We start from the raw sequence: 20,486 nt of genomic DNA on the forward strand, positions 1-20,486 counted from the left end.
TGGACCTACTGGCAACCTTTTCTATCTTAGTTAAAATATTTGAAATGTTGGGCTCTAGCTGTTATAGTCTATATCTACACTAGTAATAACAGGAAGTGTGATTATGACTTTGCATCTAATTGATGGGATTTTTTAATAGTAAAAATACCTAGAGGAAATAGTTTTTGGACCCTCTTAGACAAATCTTTAAAGATTTATTTTATACATTTACTCTTTATTTCATGTACCACAGACTCAGGGTTAGAAAGTGGTAATTCACCCATCTCAGTGCCCCCCAAAGTTACCAGTGAATTGGCAGCAGCATGATACCAAGAGAGAGTAAACCTGACTTTGTCAGTATTTTTCACCACTGCATCCCTGGTGTCTTGAACAAACCGATAATCAATAAATATTATTGAATGAGGGAGAAAGTGAATGAATGATGAATTGATTGCATTCCTTGGGGCAACACCACCTACCAACTTATTGGCTACTTTTGACTCCTGGGGTTGGTATAGTCTGTACTTGCTTTGTTCTTGAAACAAAAAACAGGAAACAAAAACAGAAATGGGAAAAAAAAGGCAGCCAAACAATAAAAGTACCAAGCAAAAGCATTGTTTTATATTTAGACTTTAAGAAAACTGCCAGAATGAATTGTGTGAATGAACTCTGCATTAGCCATTAGGTGAACAAGTGGAATAGTTCATCTTAACCAACAGGCATTACATTGAGCTTTTTTTTGGTGTGTTTTTATGCTTTTTTAAAAAATTAAAACCCAGCTTTATTGAGATATAATTCACATACCCTACAATTCACCCATTTAAGGTATATGATGGAATGTTTTTTAGCATATTCACAGGTTTGTACATAAAATGAACTTTTATACCAAGCATTTTGCTGAGATTCATTTACATCAGCTGATATGAACTGTCAGTAATTTTCACACTAGCCATTATTTTATGACTTTAATCACTTGAAGCAACTTTTTACAAATTTTGGAAATAACTCAAGTATAAGGGGTTTTACTTAATATGTATTTCATGATAGATGAAAATGTTATATAGAAAAGCATTTTTTTCTCTTTGTATGTTGAATTTGTAGGTCAGAAAAAACAGATTCTTTATTTTTAATTTTTAGTATTTGTGGGTACATAATATATATATATAGTGGGTACATTATATATATATGTGTGTGTATATATATAGGGTACATTTTATGTATATATATATGGAATACCTGAGATGTTTTTATACAGGCATGTGATGGGTAATAATCACGTCATGGAGAATGGGGTATCCATCCCCTCAAGCATTTACCCACAGACAATCCAATGATACTCTCTTAGTTATTTTAAGATGTACAGTTATTTTGATTGTGCTGTCAAATACTAGATATGTGCAGATATCCTGTTGTGCTGTCAAATACTAGATATTATTATTTCTAATTTTTGGACCCATTAACCACCCTCCTACACACACCCCACTCCCCTTTCTAGCCTTTGGTAACAATCCTTCTACTCTTTATTTCCATGAGTTTGTTTTGATTTTTACATCCCACAAATAAGTGAGAACATGCAGTATATGTCTTTCTGTGCCTGTTTTATTTCATTTAACATAATGACTTCCAGTTCCATCCATGTCATTGCAAATGACTGGATCTCATTCTTTTTCATGACTGAATAGTACTCTATGGTGCATAAGTACCACATTTTTTCTTTTTTTTGAGACAGAGTCTTGCTCTGTTGCCCAGGCTGGAGTACAGTAGCGCAATCTCAGCTCACTGCATCCTCTGCCTCCCGGGTTCAAGTGATTCTCCTGCCTCAGCCTCCTGAGTAGCTCGTATTACAGGCGCCATCCATCATGCCCAGCTAATTTTTTTGTATTTTTAGTAGCAACAGGGTTTCACCATGTTGGTCAGGCTGGTCTTGAACTCCTGACCTCAGGTGATCCACCCACCTTGGCCTCCCAAAGTGCTGGGATTACAGGTCTGAGCCACCACGTCCAGCTCCACGTTTTCTTTATTCAGTCATCTGTTGATGAACACTTAGGTTGCTTCCAAATCTTGGCTATTGTGAACAGTGCTGCAACAAACATGGGAGTGCAGATATCTCTTTGATATACCGGTTTCTGTTCTTTGGGTATATACCCAGCAGTGGGATTGCTGAATCATATGGTAGCTCTGTTTTTAGTTTTTTGAGGAACCTCCAAACAGAATAGTTTATTTCCTAATAAAAATGCAGAACATATTACTAAGATAGTTATGTTTAAGACTTCCTACAGATTTTTCACCTACTAGTATGTTTAAATGCTCATGTTCGTATTTTAAATTCATGTTCTCAATTCAAGTTCATATTATAAATTATATAAAATATTCAATTTTTAGATGTTACAGGTAAAATCTATGGAGTTTTCAGGTATTATCCCTGATTTCTGTGTCTTTTCATCTGATATGTTAATGGTTGGGTCTGAGCATTTCAACCAATGATTCACTGATTTAGGTGTAGTACAATAGGGGATATAAGCAAATGAGTTGGGGTCATGGGAACTGGGGGCAGGAATTTGTGGAGCAATCTTCAGAGACTGGAGAATAGAGACTTGGCAGTGTGCTTAAGATCAGAATCCTGGGGAAGGTAGCTATCAGAGCCAGGTAGATAGTTTGAGGAATCCAGATTTTATAAAAATTAATAGACCTAAGTGAAGTAGATATAATTGATATGAAATGACCTATTTGTTCTTCATGATAAATGTTATTTTATTTTTTATATATAAATAAGAAAAAGACCTTGAAATTAAATAAAACATTTTATATGGATTAAAAGCACTCACCTTCCCCTTTAAGGAAGGTCCTACTGATAAGCTACAGGAAATATCTTCTTACCCTTTATAGCAAGCTCATCCAACCCGCAGCCCAGGATGGCTTTGAATGTGGCCCAACACAAATCGTAACCCTTCTTAAAACATGAGATTTATGCACAGACCTTTTCTTTTTTTAGCTCATCAGCTATCGTTAGTGTTAGTGTATTTAATGTGTCGCCGAAGACAATTCTTCCAGTGTGGTCCAGGGAAGCCAAAAGATTGGACACCCCTGCTTTATTGGTAAAACATTTTACTTTAAAAAGTTGACACTGTGAGAAACCTCAGCAACTTACTATGTAAAAGTCATTTTAAATGCTATTTCTTACCATACCAAGTTGATTAAAATGTAGTACCTGCCCTTCTGGAGTTTACAGTCAAACTATAGGATGTATAGTTTTCCATGTACAAAGCATTTTCAAGTACAAATAGATTTCATTTAATCTCCCAACCACTCTGAGAGAGAGGTGGTGGTATCTCTGATTCCGTATGTGCAGGCAGGATTCGAACACAGTTTTATTCAAAGTGATGCTGCAATTGAGTTGCAGAATCAGAATTTGAACTCCAGTCTTCCAGCTCTAAAAGCCAGAACAACTTCTACTGACATGCAGTTTCTCTCCATGTACAAGAGGAAGAGGAGGATGTGGTAGCAACTACTAATGACCAGGCACTGATTGTGTTCTAAGTGCCTTTGAATGTATTAATTCAGTTATTCCTATGAAACAACCCTATCACACAGGCACTTTTATCCCCATGTTACAGGCCTAGCGATTGAACAACTTGCTCAGTATGATTGAGTAAGTGGCAGAATCCAGATGCAAACAAGGCAGTCTGACTCTGGAGCACATACTTTTCACTACTGTGCTAGACCAATAACTGCAATATACAGCAGACCATGATTGGTAACATAAGACATTTGATAGCAGAGTCTTACATGAGATCAAGAAGGAAAAAATATTATTTCTTGTTAAGGACATCAGGACATATTTCAGAGAAAGGGTGGTATTTGAGATTAACCATGAAAGATGGAAGCAACTCTGAGAGAGACAGAGATGAGGGAAGAACAATCCAGGCAGAGACAAAAACATGTGCAGAGATAAAGAGACAGAAAAGTAAATCATGTATTTGGAGATTATTGCATAGTTGAGTTTGTTTAGAGGTTGTTTGTTTAGAGGTTAGGGATCATGGATCCTAAAGGAATGTGAACCCCTAAAATGATATGCTAAATTTGGTAGGTGCATTTTTTTTTTTTTTTTTTTTTTTGAGCCAGGTCTCAGTCTATTACCCAGGCTGGAGTGCAGTGGCATAATCACGGCTCACTGTAGCCTAGACCTTCTGGGCTCGAGTGATCCTCCCACCTCATTCCCCTGAGTAGCTGGGACAAAGATGCATGCCACCACACCCGGCTAATTTTTGTATTCTTTGTAGAGACATGGGTTTCACCATGTTGCCCAGGCTGGTCTCAAACTCCTAGACTCAAGCCATCTGCCAGCCTTGGCCTCCCAAAGTGCTGGGATTACAGGTGTGAGCCATCCCACCCTGCTGGGATGTGTACTTTTTTTATAGAGCTGTCATCAAATTCTCAAGGGAGGATGTGACTCAAAAGAGAGTCACCAGCTTGGGAGTAGATAGAAATATGACTGGTTAGTAGTCCGGGGACCTAATATGGAAGGTCTCTTGTAACAGTCTGCAGTTTATACTTGATACATGTATTTTTTTTTTACTTGGAGGTGTCATAATTAGAGCCTTGTTTTTGGAAGATATATCTGATATTGTGTGGATATGTTAGATTAGAGGTAGGAAAGACATTTGAAAAACTTGATCCAGGTGAAAATTCATGTTAAGGTGTAAAGGGAATCAGGAATCTATAAACAGAAATGGAGAGAGACTCATCAGGACTTAGGAACCAGTTTCTATGGGAGGCAACAAGCATGGGAGAATGGAAGGGTGCTAACTTACTGGGCGCCACTTTTGTGTCAGTGTTTGCTAAATACTTCATAGAAAACTGTGGTCCATAAAACTTCATTTTCTGTGCAGATCAATTCAGAAAATCAATATAGCTGTGTTTACAGTATTTGAGCAAGTTTCAAGTGGTGCATATCTTGTGCATTGGCTGTCCCACACCTTCCCGAAGTTCCGTGATTTTCTAGAAGGACTCACAGTCTTCAATAGAAGATTATACTTATGAATAAGATTTATTACAGCAAAGGATACAAAGCAAAAAGAAAAAGTGGGGAAAAGATAAGCATCTACAGTGGAGTCCAGAGAAGTCGTGCTTGGACTTCCTAGTACTTTCTCTTAGGAAACCACACAGGGCATGTTTTCTTCTTCGCAGTGAACTACAGGGACATGTGTGGAATGTCTCTGCCCAGGGAAACCCATTCTGGTGCTTCCAGGGGATTTAGGGGGCTGGTCATATAGGCACCACCTGCTAGCTGAAACTCAGGACCCTCAATAATGAAGCCAGGTGCACATCATCAATGTTAATGTTTGTGCAAGCAGCCCTGAGAAACCTAATCTGGCATAGTTCATTGCTCTGGTATATATAACAAAGTCATTAATCATTCATATAAAGAACGCTCCAGAGGCCACCTTCTTGGGGGTTGGGCAAGGACCAGTCATGGTTCTTTCAGAGACTTGCAAAGAATAAGCAAGCAGATCTGCTCTGTTGTCTCTTTGCTCGTACCAATGGTGATGCATTCTATCTCATTCTTGAGATTGGACCATATACTTACACAAAGTTTTTAAATTCTACTTTATAGAACTCAGTTAATTGCATAGAAATGAATAAGAAAGTTCTTGCTTTCAAGAAGTTCACAGTCATAATACAGTGTGATAAATGTAATAAAGAAGCAAATTAATAGTGTTAGTATGGACAGGGCAGTGATTAAGTGTCAGGAACTCTTTGGTAAGCGTCTTTGGAGGAAGTGCCATCTAAATGGGTAGAATCTGCTATCTTAAGATTTACTTAACATATTTACTACACACATAAGTGAGTTTTCTAAACCAGTTTCATATAAAGCAATTATTCATTCATTTATTCCACAAATATTAAGTGCTTGTTCTAGACACTGCTAGGTTTTGGGGATACCGTAGGGAGCAAGACAAAATTCGTGTTTTTATGGGACCTTTAAGTAAGTAGAAGACACAAGATATTCTTCACTTTTGTGAAAGCACTAAAATGATTTCTAGTTGTTTATTAGTAGTGGTAGTCATGAATTTTTCATGAAAATTACTGGATTAAAATAATCAAGGGGAAAAGAAAATCTAGCTTTATTTCCTTATCATACAGTGAAAATATCTCAAGAAAGGTCAAATGTAGTAAGTTATCCTTGTCAAAACATTTTTTTGAAGGTAAGATCACCTTTTTGTTCATATGTATGTCATCACTAATCACTGTACTTTTCCTTCAATAGCAGATGGTGAGCTATACATGTTTGGAGAACCTGAGAATGGGAAGTTAGGTCTTCCTAATCAGCTCCTGAGCAATCACAGAACACCGCAGCTGGTGTCTGAAATTCCTGAGAAGGTGATCCAAGTAGCTTGTGGCGGAGAGCATACTGTGGTTCTCACAGGTATGTGTGGAGTCCACTGTTCTGTTCCCTGCTTTCTGTGGAGACCAATGAAATTTTTTTAATGTTCATTTTTTTTTATTGTGGTAAGAATACTTGCTGTAAGAACTACCTTCTTAATAGATTTTTAAGTGTATAATACAGTATTTTTATATATAGGCACCACCATTGTACAGCAGATGTCTGAAACTTATCTTGAGTAACTGAAACTTCATGCCCACTGTACGGCAACTCGTCTTTCCCGCCGCCCCTCAGCTCCTGGCAACCACCATTCTGTTCTTAGCCTCTATGAGTTTGACTCTTAGACACCTCGTGTCAGGTGGCTTTGCATCTCTTTCCATTAAGATTCTCACTTTTGGGGCCTGGTGCAATGGCTGACACCTGTAATCCTAGCATCTTGGGAGGCCAAGGCGAGCAGATCGCTTCAGCCCAGGAGTTTGAGACCAGCCTGAGCAACATGATGAAACCCCAGATTAGCCAGGTGTGGTCTCAGCTAGACCTTGTCTCCAAAAAAAAAAAAAAAAAAAAAAAAAAAACACACAACCCAAAAAGATTCTCACCCTTTATTTCTATACTTAATATGTATTTCTGGTCTATGAAATAATTTTTTTAAGTAGAAAAAAATGAATTCTGCTAATGTAATTTACATTTTCATGACCTTAACTTTTTTTTTTTTGGAGTTGGATTTCACTTTTGTCATCTAGGCTGAAGTACAATGGCCCGATCTCGGCTCACTGCAGCCTCTGCCTCCTGAGTTCAAGCAATTCTCCCGCCTCAGCCTCCTGAGTAGCTGGGATTACAGACGCCCATTACCATGCCCGGCTAATTTTTGTATTTTTAGTAGAGAGGGGGTTTTGCCATGTTGGCAAGACTGGTCTCGAACTCCTAACCTCAGGTGATTCACCCGCCTCGGCCTCCCAAAGTGTTGGGATTACAGGCGTGAGCCACCACATCTGGCCTGACCTTAACATTTTTAATGGCAACATATTCCATTATTTTTAGCTCATTTTCAGGGACAAACAATTTTTCTTATATATATGTTTTCTATATTTATCTAACATTGACATTTTTCCTGAAATGCCTTCTGTTGGAGAAGCTTTTTTTTTTCTACATGACATTGATAATTCTTTTTTTGGTGATATTTACAGTGTATAACTTGGGAATTTCTTTGTAGTTGTATGTTCTGTTACAGTAATTCATTAAAAAGTGGCAAGGTTTTAAATTACAGATAATAAAATAAAGTTAGGACCTTAATAGTAATGTTACTTTTGGGATCTGAATTTCATATTTGTTATGACATGTCATTTCTCAGAATTCTAATCACTGTATTGAAATATACTCACTACTTGCTAATATGTTTACTAAATTAATGCTTCCAAATTTTTTTCAACATTAGATTTATTTTAGATTAGTAATGTACATAATACAATTAGGTAGTGAATTATTATATTTTTTGCACAAAAATTAACAGTTTATGAAGTCACCGCTTAATCTTTAGTAGCCCAAAGTTAGAAATGTTGCAGACAAATTTTGAATAATATCCAATTCTAAGATGATATGCCTAACGTTGCCAGGTAAGTGAAGAATATTTTATCTTTATATTTTTTTCTCTGATGTTACTTTTCCTCAACTTCCTGTTCCAGCCCCAGTCGTGGTTATTAAGCTTTAGTTACTAGATGGAATCTTTTCTAAGTTAGAAATAATTTTTTTTCAAAACTTATACTCTAAATTTGGAAATAATTCTGAGGTTTAAGATTTTTTTTGAATTCCTGTTGAAAAAGTGAATTTTTATATAATTTCAAAAATGTCCTAAAAATTAAACTTTGAAATTAATTTGTAAACATTATCTGAAAATTCATTGTATAGACGGAAATGCAACTTTGTGTGTTATATATTTTCTCTAGTTTATACAAAGATTATAGAAAGAATGAATAGGTCATTCAGGGTTATTTTAACAGATACAAATGCTGATTGTATAATAATAGTGTCTTCAACCATTCATTATAAAATATTTTTCTATAAAGTGAGCAACAAGATAAATAATGAAAGCTTAATTCTTACTTTTATATTCTTAATTTAAAATAAACGCACTTAAGGATGGTATTTTCTTGTGGTTTTAAAGATATTTAACTTTCTGTGGTCTTTGTTCTGAGCTTAAGTATAATCTTTCCAGAAACCGATTGCTCTCTCCAGATTTTTGCAAGCTTTGGGATCTCATACACCAGGAAAGTTTTTTAAATTATGAGATGCATCTATTTGACAGACCTGGAATAGTTATTGTTTGCCACTAAGATTTCCACTACAGATGCAAGAAAGAAGTGTCCTTGCATTTCCTGTCTGATTGTGGCAGCCAACATTGAATGGGGGAATACAGAAGAAAAACTTGGCAATACAGGGAAAAAAACATGAAGAGAGAAATTTTACAGTTCATAAATAATTTTGTAAACAGTGAAGAGCTTGTGTTACAATCCAGAGAATAACCTCAAATTTGAGTTTAAAAAATTATGAGAACCAATAGATGGTTGTCAGCTTCTGATTCACATTTGCCTAAATATGGGCATTGAAAAAAATGACTATTTGCACTATCATATCATAAAATAAGGAATATTTTCAAAATAGAAAGCTCTTAATTGTATAATAAAGGACACCTCCTTCAACTGTATAAATGTATCTGTATGGAAATTTCACTACTTTGCCTGTTTTTCACATTTCTCCATGGACCTGTGCAAGCTTTATTATGAGCCAGCCCTGGTGAGGAACCTGATTCTGGAATACAGTATAGGCAGAATATTAAAAATATTTAGTCCTAACTGATGAAGAAATGGACCTGAAGAGTATATTGATCATCAGTGTGACTAAATACTAAACTGGATTGCTAAGAGAGTTATGGAATATTTTGTAAGACCTTAAGGAAAGAATAGCTAATCACCTGTTCCAATTTCTTTCACTAAAGAAAAGCACTTGGATTAGATTATTCTATGAAGGGCCTTCCCAGCCTTGTTTTTCTATATGTCTATAACTCTTACCTTAAAATCTATTAGAGGATCATTTATTAAACTATTTTTAAAACAATTTAGTTCATATCTGATGAATTTATTTCAAATATAATATTTGCACATGACCACAATAGGTTAGAAAATAAAACTGGTTGTAGTGATAGGGTGATTATAGTTTCGCCTTGGGATCAGGGAAACCATGGACCACTGTGGAAAAGTCTGAGGCTGAAACTTGGTACACACTAAGTGAGGCAGAGTGATATTTGTAATTTTGTAAGTCATCCACAGCAGTTACCAACAGATAAGAAAGGCCAGTTGTAAGATGGGGTTCACAATGAAGTCTGGGTCCTGAGGCAAATGAGAATTTATCTTAACTTCTAAGATTATGTTTGGATAAACTCAAGGTTTCTGCAGGTTAACAAATTATTCGTTCTGAAATCAAATATATTCTGTGAAATTACAGTAATATTGATCTGAAGCTAACTGATCAAATCTGGTTTCCTAATGTAATATTACTTGTTAACATTAAATTATGTTGTTAAATGTCACAAAGGTGATATGGCCAAAAATTCTATTGGTTGTTAAATATGATGTCCTTAAATAAGAGCGCCTTAGATCATTTTTATAAAATAGAAACTGCTGTCATCACTAATATCCAAGCACCTGAATGGGAGCCTACCAGGATACTGAACAAAACTTTTGTCGTGATTCAGACTGCCTAAGCAGCCTCATTTCACAGGCTAATTAAAGTCAGACAGCCTAAGAAATGTAGAGTAATTGTTGGTTAGCTAGAGATAGATAGTTGTTTTAATTTACCCAGTATTCTCCTGTTAAGCTGAACGTTTAGAACTGGAAATACGCCATGTGATTATTAATTAAACTAAGATGGTTTTTTAATATTAAAATAAACATCTGTTTTGCCATTGCCTCAATATGGCTTCATATCCTTAATACAGCATATTTTCTTTAAGGAGTAATATCTATTTGTCTTATTTATGAAGCAAACATTTTTATTAGAAAAAATTGTAAAACCACCTGGCCATAGACAGTTATGTTTTCATTTGTAACCCCTATTGATAGAATGAGTTGATTAGATACTTTTTAGAAAACTGTTCTTTACAACAGAATGTCATATTATGTTTTCAAATCTGCCTGAATGTTTTCTCTTTTAATCCTGTCAGCAACTCTATTAGATAGGGATTATAACATCAGATAATCTAAGTAACTCACCTGCTTGCCACAGCTAGTAATAATGAAGGTTTGGGTTCTGGCATGAATACCAAGCGCTTACCCTTCCTCCTGTAATAGGAGAAACTCAGTGTACTAAACTCAGTGTACTAAGGAGAAGTGACTCATGTAATCGACACTGCGCATCTTAATGCAGCAACCAGGAGCATGATGTCTCTAAAAGGACCCTTTCATCACCACTCTTGTATCCTGTTTTTGTACTTTTTCATTTCTAGAAAACATGTGACATAATATTTAATGAGTTACTGGAAGTCCTTTGGAATCACTTCAAAATATCAATATAAAGAAAAGCTTTTCCCCTCCTCTTATAGTTGCATTTCCTAGTAAAGAAGCTTTACTTGTGAATAAATGTAGCATATGTACTACCAGTTTTAATTCTCAAGACAATTCTCTGAAATTGGGTTTTATAAAATAGATTATTAAACTACTTGTATTTTGTTTGATTTTATTTTTGAGATGGAGTCTTGCTCTGTTGCCCAGGCTGGAGTGCAGTGGCACGATCTCGGGTCACTGCAACCTCCACCTCCTGGGTTCAAGCGATTCTCCTGCCTCAGCCTCCCTAGTAGCTGGGATTACAGGTGTACACCACCACGCCCGGCTAATTTTTGTATTTTTAGTAGAGACAGTTTCACCACATTGGCCAGACTCTTCTCCAACTCCTGACCTTAGGTGATGCGTAAACTACTTTTAAAAGGAAGAAGTTTTTCTGTAGGAGAACTCTTCACTTTTTATTTGACATAGTGAATTAGCTTAATGACAGTTGGTACTTTCTTTTTTATTTTTTGAGATGGAATGTCGCTCTATCACCCAGGCTGGAGTGCAGTGGTGCAATCTTGGCCCACTGCAACCTCTGCCTCCTGGGTTCAAGCGATTCTTGTGCCTCAGCCTCCCGATGTAGCTGGAATTACAGATGCGTGCCATCATGCCCAACTAATTTTTATAATTTTAATAGAGATGGGGCCAGTCTCAAGCCTGGCCTCAAGCAGTCCACCCACCTTGGCCTCCCAAGGTGCTGGGATTACAGGCATGAGCTACCAGCCGATAGTTGGTACTTTTTGAGCTGATGTAATTATGGGGACGTTTCAGATAGTTCCCTGACTTATGTGCTTTGTATCATACCTGTTACTTACCTAACTTTTATGTTTATGTATAAAAGATAAAATAATACCCATGTCATAATTTTTGTAATTATGTACCTTTTCATTTTTCTCTTCCTTCGTCATTGAAAGATTTATACTTCAATGTTAAGTATTCTTAAATGGGTTTTTTTTCCCCCAGAGGCACTTAACCTTCACTATAAAAGGTTGAATGTCACAATTTTTCCAGATATGATGGTAAACAGTGTCTGCTTCCATAATCGTTCTCTTGTATTTGCCCCTTTCATTTCAGAGAATGCTGTGTATACGTTTGGCCTGGGACAGTTTGGTCAGCTGGGTCTTGGCACTTTTCTTTTTGAAACTTCAGAACCCAAAGTCATTGAGAATATTAGGGATCATACAATAAGTTATATTTCTTGTGGAGAAAATCACACAGCTTTGATAACAGGTATGGATTAGAATTTCTGTTATATATTTATAGAATGGGGTATATTTTATTACAAAATAAATTATATCTGAAATGAATGTAACTTAAATAAAGGAATTAATGACTGAGAAAAATGGAATTCCATGTTTACTATTCCAAAGTATAAAGTCATGAGCTCCTTTTTATTATTTTAATTCAATTTAGAATAAATGTAAATGATCCCAAGATTTAGAACCTCACAATAGCCTGCTGATGTCAGAAGTTAGACCATAGTATTATTCTTTGGCAGAAAACAGGAATCTTTTTGAAATTATATCAATTTGAAGGCTCTTAACTCTGCTCAGGCCAAAAGGAAAAATCCCACAAGCAGAAACTTATTTTAAAACATTCTTCCTATTCAGTCTGACAGAGCTGCATTCAGGCCGAGTCGATTCTTATGTTTTTGCCATCTGGAGGCGTTTTCAGGAATGACTCCTTTCCTTCTCTTTCCACAGTATTAGAGAGAAAGGCCCCTCAGAGACCACTAAGTGGATACCTTCTTCCACTCTGTGGTATCTCCTTCATGCAGGGAAATGTTCCTTTGAGCCCACTTCTCAGCCTCAAAACTATGTGCTGCTAATAATGTAGGACTCAGTGAAGATTCTCCCCTAAATGATTCAGTCACATATATGTAGGTAATGGATATAGTCCACAGTTTTCAATGCTTTGTAACAAAAGGGTGTATAATTTCACTATTTCTGTCTAAAAATGGAGTGAATCATCGGAAAGTCAGAAATCATCTAGTATATTGACATAATCCATTTACTAGCATTTCTACTTTTTTCCCTTCTTTCTGAAAAGCTCCCGCTACGAAAAAGCTCCTGAAAAAGCTACCACTCGTCTAATGGTGTCTGGCTAGGGAAACTAGGAATCAGCAAATGCAAGATACACTGTTCCTTCTTCCCCAGAGAACCTTTCAGAGAGGATGACCTGCCCATTATCAAGTATCAATGCTCTTGAGAACATATCATGAAATAGCATTATATAGAATATGAAAAGTATTATTCATTCATCATCCACTAAGAGTTGTTGATGTGTATCCCTTAACTATAGGGTCCTAGTGTCACTTTCTCTGTCCTTACTGTCATTTTTCATCAACTCTAAACCGCCACTGATAGTAAACACATAGTTTTTAATCTGTCATCTAACATACAATTTGATTATTTAGTTAAATTTTCATAGTACCTTTACTCCTGATAAAAAGAGTTATAGCACAAATCATTGAACATTAACTTTGTTTGCCTTTTTGTTCATCAATTGTCCCTAGAGAGCAAGTGGTGTGGAATTTTTTGTTTTTTTTTTTTCCCTCCAGGACTAATGAGAAGTACGTAGTGGGTTATCTGCAAGGCCTTGCCAGTTCCCCATTATAGCCAGTGGCTCATATTGTTAAAAGCTCTCTGAAGTTGGAAGTGCCACCAGGCAGCTTGGATCAGGGTTTATTTTTTTTCAGGCAAAAGACAATCAAATTTAAAAGGCAAACTTTAAAAAAACATTTGGGTAAAGAAATCAGGTTGAAAAGGAGGAGGAAGAAGGGATAAAGATGATAAGGAGTATATATAAAAGAAGGACATAAATACTTAATAGTAAGAATTATAAGAGTCTACAGCCTGGTCAACATGGTGAAACCCCATCTCTACTAAAAAAAAAAATACAAAAATTAGCCGGCGTGGCAGTGCGTGCCTGTAATCCCAGCTATTGAGGCTGAGACAGGAGAATCACTTGAACCCAGGAGGCAGAGGTTGCAGTGAGCCGAGATCGCGCCACTGTACTCCAGCCTGGGTAACAGAGCGAGACTCCATCTCAAAAAATAAAGAGTCCAAACACTGAATATCACTTATTTACATATTTACAGGGAATCTACTTATTTTTGTAAATTTATTTTTATACTTGTCACCTTACTGAATTATATTATTATTTCTAATGATCTTTCAGTCAGTTCTCTTGGATTTGCTTAGTATGCAGTCACTTTGCCATCTTAAATCAGAGGTCCCCAAAGGTGACCCAATTGTTTCCCAGCTTAAAACCATTCATTTTCCTTCTTAATGTCCTTAAGATAAAAGTTCAAAAATTCTTCATCTGAACTAATAGGACACTCCCTTTTCACCTCTTCAGACTCATCTCCTACCACTCTCCCCTTGGTGCTCTAGGCGTATTAGTTGCCTTTCAGTTTCTTGCCCAAGCCACGTTTGCTCTTGATTCAGAGGCTTTCTATGTACTGCTGACTGCATGAAGATTTTTTGCTCCCTTCTTCGTGCCGCTAAACCCTACTCATCCTTTAGGTTTCCCTTTGAAAGCCTTCCCTAATCCCCAGACTAGAGGAAAATTCCCCTCCTTTGCACCATATTAACCCCCCCCTTACTTCTGCTTCCCTTGCACTTACCCCAGTTGAGATGGAGGGTATGAAGGAGCGGCTTGAAGAAAGGAGTGTGAAGGTTCGTAATAGCTGCTATGTCAATAAGCAAAAGGGCTAACTGGCGAGAAGTAACAAGATTACTCATCATCGTTGTGGGCCCAGTTTCAGAGGGGACCCAAGTTTTGGTATAGGAATTAGTTAGCATTGTTGGCTTATGGCATTTACTTCAACAGTATCCCACAGCCCAGGAGCCAGATTAGTTACGCTAAGCCAGTTGTAGAGATTTTATGCACATCCCACTCCCCAAGTCACACGACAACGTTTGGAGACATTTTTTAATGGTCATGGCTGCAGAGTGGAGTTGTCCTACTGGCATTTAGTGGGTAGAGGCCAAGGATGCTGCTGAACATCCTACAGTGCACAGGACAGACCCGCACGACCATGAATTATCTGGCCCCAAATGTCAATAATGCCAAAGTTGAGAAACTCTGATCTATCAATGACCTCAGGAAAAAGGAAAATAGACTGTGTTGGGATGTAGGGACCAGAATACAAGCATCTCCTTCTCCTTCGCTTGGAATATATGATGTGTAGCTCAAGCTCTCATGCTGTATTGCTGCTGCTCCACACACTGCCTTGCATGACGGATCATCAGCTTCACAAACCACCAAGGTTAATTGATTTATTCTCAGAATATTTATTGCCTGATGTTACATGAAGGACCACAGAGACCATAGAGAGTGTGGAAAGATCAATAGAGGAAATTCAATGCAGAATTTGAGGGGGATAATCAGAATTGCAGTATGAGTTAACATATTTATCTGTTTACAAATAGATCCATACAAGTAACATTTTTATAATTCTCTTCATTATTTTTGCATTTTAGATATCGGCCTTATGTATACTTTTGGAGATGGTCGCCACGGAAAATTAGGACTTGGACTGGAGAATTTTACCAATCACTTCATTCCTACTTTGTGCTCTAATTTTTTGAGGTTTATAGTTAAATTGGTAAGGCTATCACATTTCCCTGTTTATATTTTCTTATTACGGTATTTGAATCTTTCAGTATTTCATAGAAAATAAGTACTTTTACGTTTGTATGGAAGAGTATCATAGATATATCTAATAAATATACTTGTTTCCTAAAAGCCAAATGTCAGACATTATGCCAGTCAGAAAATGTGTTGCTCCTAATTGTCCTCCTTTAGCATCTTCCTTTTTGCTGAAATCTTGACTGTTCTGCTTCGTTCTCATATATCTGTTGAAAGCTGGGACTGTGCCATGCCTGCAAACTTGGTATCTTGTGTAGCACCCAGCAGAGTACCTTACTCACAGTAGTCTTTAGTAAATATTTGCTGAATTAAATGTTAGACTCTCAAATCCTGCTCAACAGAAAGTCTGATAATAAACAAAGAGTTTTGGTGGGACACGGTGGCTCACTCCTGTAATCCCAGCACTTTGGGAGGCCAAGGCGGGCGGATCACCTGAGATCAGGAATTTAAGAACAGCTTGGCCAACATGGTGAAACCCCGTCTCTACTAAAAATGCAAAAATTAGCCAGGTGTGGAGGTACACGCCTGTAATCCCAGCTACTCGGGAGGCTGAGGCATGAGAATTGCTGGAACCCAGAAGGTGGAGGTTGCAGTGAGCTGAGGTCGTGTCACTGCACTCCAGACCAGGTGACAGTGAGACCCTGTCTCAAAAAAAAATAAAAAATAAAAAATAAAATAAAGAGTTTTGAAGATATGGTTTTTTGGCTACATTTTCATAGGTTAAGGATGTATTATTTCAGTGTCACATCACCATCATGCATCATACCTGTATTGTTTCTTAATATTTTTGCCAGTTACGTTTTGACTTTTGAAAATTCTGTTGACTTGATGATAATATTGAAATTTGTCCTCCAAAGACTCAGTGTCTCATAATATGGAACACTTTCATTTATTGATTTGATAGTCATTTAATGAAAGACTACTATGGGTAAGATAGTGTGCTAAGTATAAGAAATACAAAGTACTGGTCAGGTGCGCTGGCTCACGCCTGTAATCCTAGCACTTTGGGAGGCCGAGGCGGGCAGATCACCTGAGGTCAGGAGTTCAAGACCAGCCTGGCTAACATGGCGAAACCCCATCTCTACTAAAAATACAAAAATTAGCTGGGCATAGTGGTAGGCACCTCTAATCCCAGCTTCTTGGGATCCTGAGGCAAAATAATCGCTTGAATCCGGGAGGCAGAGGTTGCAGTGAGCTGAGATTGTGCCATTGCACTCCAGCCTGGGCGACAACAGTAAAACTCCATCTCAAAAAAAAAAAAAAAAAAACCAGAAAGAAAAAAATACAAAGTACCGTGTACAGTGATGAATGGAATAACCACGTCCTCGTTCATTGAGGACTTATTCATTATAGTTTTACAGTTTTTAAAAGGGATATACAAAAATGTATATAAATTTTAAAATTTAAAGTATTATGAAGGAAAAATAGAACATGATAAAGTATCTAGAACCTATGTACAGAAAATACTGCGCTGTGGGTTTTTTAAAGCATTTTCTTGAAAATGACTTATTTCTCAAAATTCTTTGAATGCTGATTTCATTGTTTATTGTTCCGTCATCAGGCATACTTGCATTTATTTTCCTCTAAGGATTTACTTTTAAGCATTAAACTTAGAAAATGTTCATATAAAGAGGGCTTAGAGACATAATTAGCCCAAGAGACTGATTTATACTTTTAAAAAAAAATTCTTCCAGTAGAACTTCTCTGAGCAATTTTTCACGTTTTTAATGTTTCTCTCAGATTAAAATAACATTTTCTAACTGTAAGGAGAAATGTAATCTGCCAAGTATTTTTTCTCTATATTATTTTAAATTGAAAGTTAAATGGTGGATTAAACTTGTTCTAATTTTCAATCACAGTGTTTAAAGAATATGTGTAGTAATTATGTACTTTTTTTTTTTTTTTTTTTTTTTGAGATGGAGTCTTGCTCCGTCGCCCAGGCTGGAGTGCAGTGGTGCGATCTTGGCTCACTGCAACCTCTGCCTGCTGGGTTCACGCCATTCTCCTGCCTCAGCTTCCCAGGTAGCTGGGACTACAGGCGCCTGCCACCACACCCGGCTAATTTTTTGTATTTTTAGTAGAGACGGAGTTTCACCATGTTAGCCAGGATGGTCTCAATCTCCTGACCTCATGATCTGTCCACCTTGGCCTCCCAAAGTGCTGGGATTACAGGCTTGAGCCACCACGCCCGGCCAATTGTGTACATATTTTGTACATATTGTGTACACATTCTCATTGTGCACACACATACGTATAGACAGATTCACCAAGTCAGTCTGTCTAGGAAGCCTACCACTAAATAAATGTCTTACAGCTGATAACTGTTAAAAACTCATTTGTGTTTGAAGCCAATGTTAATTAGTTTTTCTGTGGATTTATGCTGCAGGTTGCTTGTGGTGGATGTCACATGGTAGTTTTTGCTGCTCCTCATCGTGGTGTGGCAAAAGAAATGGAATTCGATGAAATAAGTGATACTTGCTTATCTGTGGAGACTTTTCTGCCGTATGGCAGTTTAACCTCAGGAAATGTACTGCAGAGAACTCTATCAGCACGTATGCGGCGAAGAGAGAGGGTACAGTGGTGGCCTATTGTGTATAATAGTATTATGTAGCACTGCAAAGAAAACTAGAAGAAAAAAATCTGTTTTCTTTTTAAATCAAAGGGTCTTCTCAGATAAATTTGCTAAATAAAATTATTAGAGTTGAGTGCTTACAAACTTTTAGAGTTAATTCAGAAAAGCTTAATGCTTTTTTTAAAGACACAAAATGGAAAATTTAAATTATAGAAAACCTTTGCATATGGACAATGGTGCTATAAAAGCATCCTTTTATAGTCCTATTTTATCACCTCACATTGAATGCTGAATTGTTTTTTCAACTGCATGTGGCTTGAATTTCACCTTGTTATATGCTTTTTTTTATTATGGTAGTAAAAATACAACAAATATACCCACTTAACAGATTTTTAAGTATGCAATACAGTATCGTTGACAATGTTACGTTGTTCAGAACTCTGTAGGACTTATCTTATATAATGCTACATTCTTTTGTCTTTCAGTTAAGCCTCATGAGCAGTGGAAGATTGTACACTATAAACAATGAAATGGGAAAACAAAGGAATAAGGACTTCAATTAGAGAGAGGAAATATTCCCTCTTAATTAAATTTAGAGATTTTTCTTCTGTGTTTTAAAATTATTGTTCCAATGACATACATGTATGTGTGTGTGTGTGTTTTGTTTTTTGTCTTTTTGGTTTTTTGTTTTTTTTTGTTTTTGAGACAGTCTCTCACTCTGTTGCCCAGGCTGGGGTGCAGTAGCTCAATCTTGGCTCACTGAAACCTCCACCTCCTGGGTTCAAGCAATTCTCCTGCCTCAGCCACCTGAGTAGCTGGGACTACAGGCGCGTGCCACCATGACCGGCTAATTTTTTTGTATTTTTAGGAGAGACAGGGTTTCACCATGCTGGCAAGGCTGGTCTCGAACTCCTGACCTCAAGTGATCCACCAGCCTCAGCCTCCTAGCATGCTGGGATTACAGGTGTGAGCCATCAAGCCCGGCCCCAATGGCACATACATTTTTTAAAGTAAATGGTAAATAATTTTTGAAGGTGACATTTCTTTTTTCAAAAATTACCAAAAGTTTCAAAACATGTTTTTTTGAAGGTTCCTAGCAGTTTTATTTGTAATAGCCAACATATTTCTTTTGAAGTAAAAAGGTTAAATCTGGTGTTTTGTTTGAAAAAGCATATATGGAAAAGTTGAGAAATACCCCATCAGTGTTTTGTAGTTGTTGTTAATTTACATCTTCTAAGTAATTTTTTGTTTCTTAGGGGGTGTGGAGAAAATGCACACACACTTTTCCCCCGTTATGTGAAAAATAAAGCTTCCAAATTGAAATTTAGAGCAACTAAGATACAGAGACAACAGAACAAAATGTTTTTGAGCCTTTGGGGGAATTATTAAGAAGTAAATGCTGTGGAGTGTTGGCATACTTTGAACTCTTTCTCTTAAATATTTTTGCAACTTTTAGGAAGGTTTATATCAATATTAAATATATAACATCATTTAATAGTTTGTTTAACCTGCTTATTTTAAAGGAGAGGTCTCCAGATTCTTTTTCAATGATGAGAACACTACCTCCAAGAGAAGGGACTCTTGGCCTTTCTGCTTGTTTTCCCCCCAATTCGGTCTTTCCACGTTGTTCTGAGAGTAACCTCCTACAGAGCGTCTTACCTGAACAGGACCTCATGCACCCAGAGGAACCAGGTAACATTTGCTACTCTCTCTGCTCTCAGGATAAATGTGCCTTTTATTCCTGTTGTTTTTATGTTTATCTTAAGATGTTTTCTCTAGTTATTTAAATTGTTCTCTCCCTGGTTAGAGCCTAACATCCCTCATTTGAACTCAAATCCAGGAATATCCTTACAAATAGAAAGCACCATCAGTGCCCCAAGACTGCCATGTAACCATAGCAGCATATCTTTATAGAGCAGTGGGTAACAGTCATAGCACCTTTCCTAACTGTATCCCCTTTAAACCCTGAAACCACTCGATGAACTTAGGAGGGAGTTACAGTCCTCATTTCAGAGATAAGAAAAGCAAGGCTTGAAGAGATCAAGTGACTTGCTCAAGGTCACTCAGCTTATACATGAAGTGGTCAGAATTTGAATGCAGGTCTTCTGGATCTATGTGAAATTCTATATTTAAGCAGTATAACATAATGGTTAAGAGCATGGAATATGGAGTTAAATTGATCTGGGGTCAAATGCCAGTTTTAACATTTACTAGCTGTGTGACTGACTTTGGGTAAGTTACTTAACCTCTCTAAGCCTCAGTTTCCTTGGCTTTGAAATTGATTTAATAATACTGA

At 36.9% G+C, this 20,486-nt stretch overlaps 1 protein-coding gene across 9 annotated transcripts in view; it reads left to right on the forward strand.

Annotated features, from left to right (window-relative positions):
• The window catches only part of RPGR (retinitis pigmentosa GTPase regulator), a 59,220-nt gene that overhangs the window by 10,558 nt on the left and 28,176 nt on the right, over window positions 1-20,486 (forward strand). For 6 of the 9 annotated variants that reach the window (XM_073013797.1, XM_073013799.1, XM_073013800.1 and 3 more), the window contains exons 7-11: window positions 6,248-6,406; window positions 12,037-12,192; window positions 15,450-15,574; window positions 18,005-18,190; window positions 19,714-19,882. In XM_073013797.1, coding sequence (XP_072869898.1) covers window positions 6,248-6,406; window positions 12,037-12,192; window positions 15,450-15,574; window positions 18,005-18,190; window positions 19,714-19,882 — 795 coding nt within the window. The remainder of the gene's footprint in view (window positions 1-6,247; window positions 6,407-12,036; window positions 12,193-15,449; window positions 15,575-18,004; window positions 18,191-19,713; window positions 19,883-20,486) is intronic. The other 3 variants (XM_073013798.1, XM_073013802.1, XM_073013805.1) reach the window with 1 other exon arrangement.

This window comes from Chlorocebus sabaeus, chromosome X (genome assembly GCF_047675955.1).
Source record: "Chlorocebus sabaeus isolate Y175 chromosome X, mChlSab1.0.hap1, whole genome shotgun sequence".
NCBI classification, from domain to species: domain Eukaryota; kingdom Metazoa; phylum Chordata; class Mammalia; order Primates; family Cercopithecidae; genus Chlorocebus; species Chlorocebus sabaeus.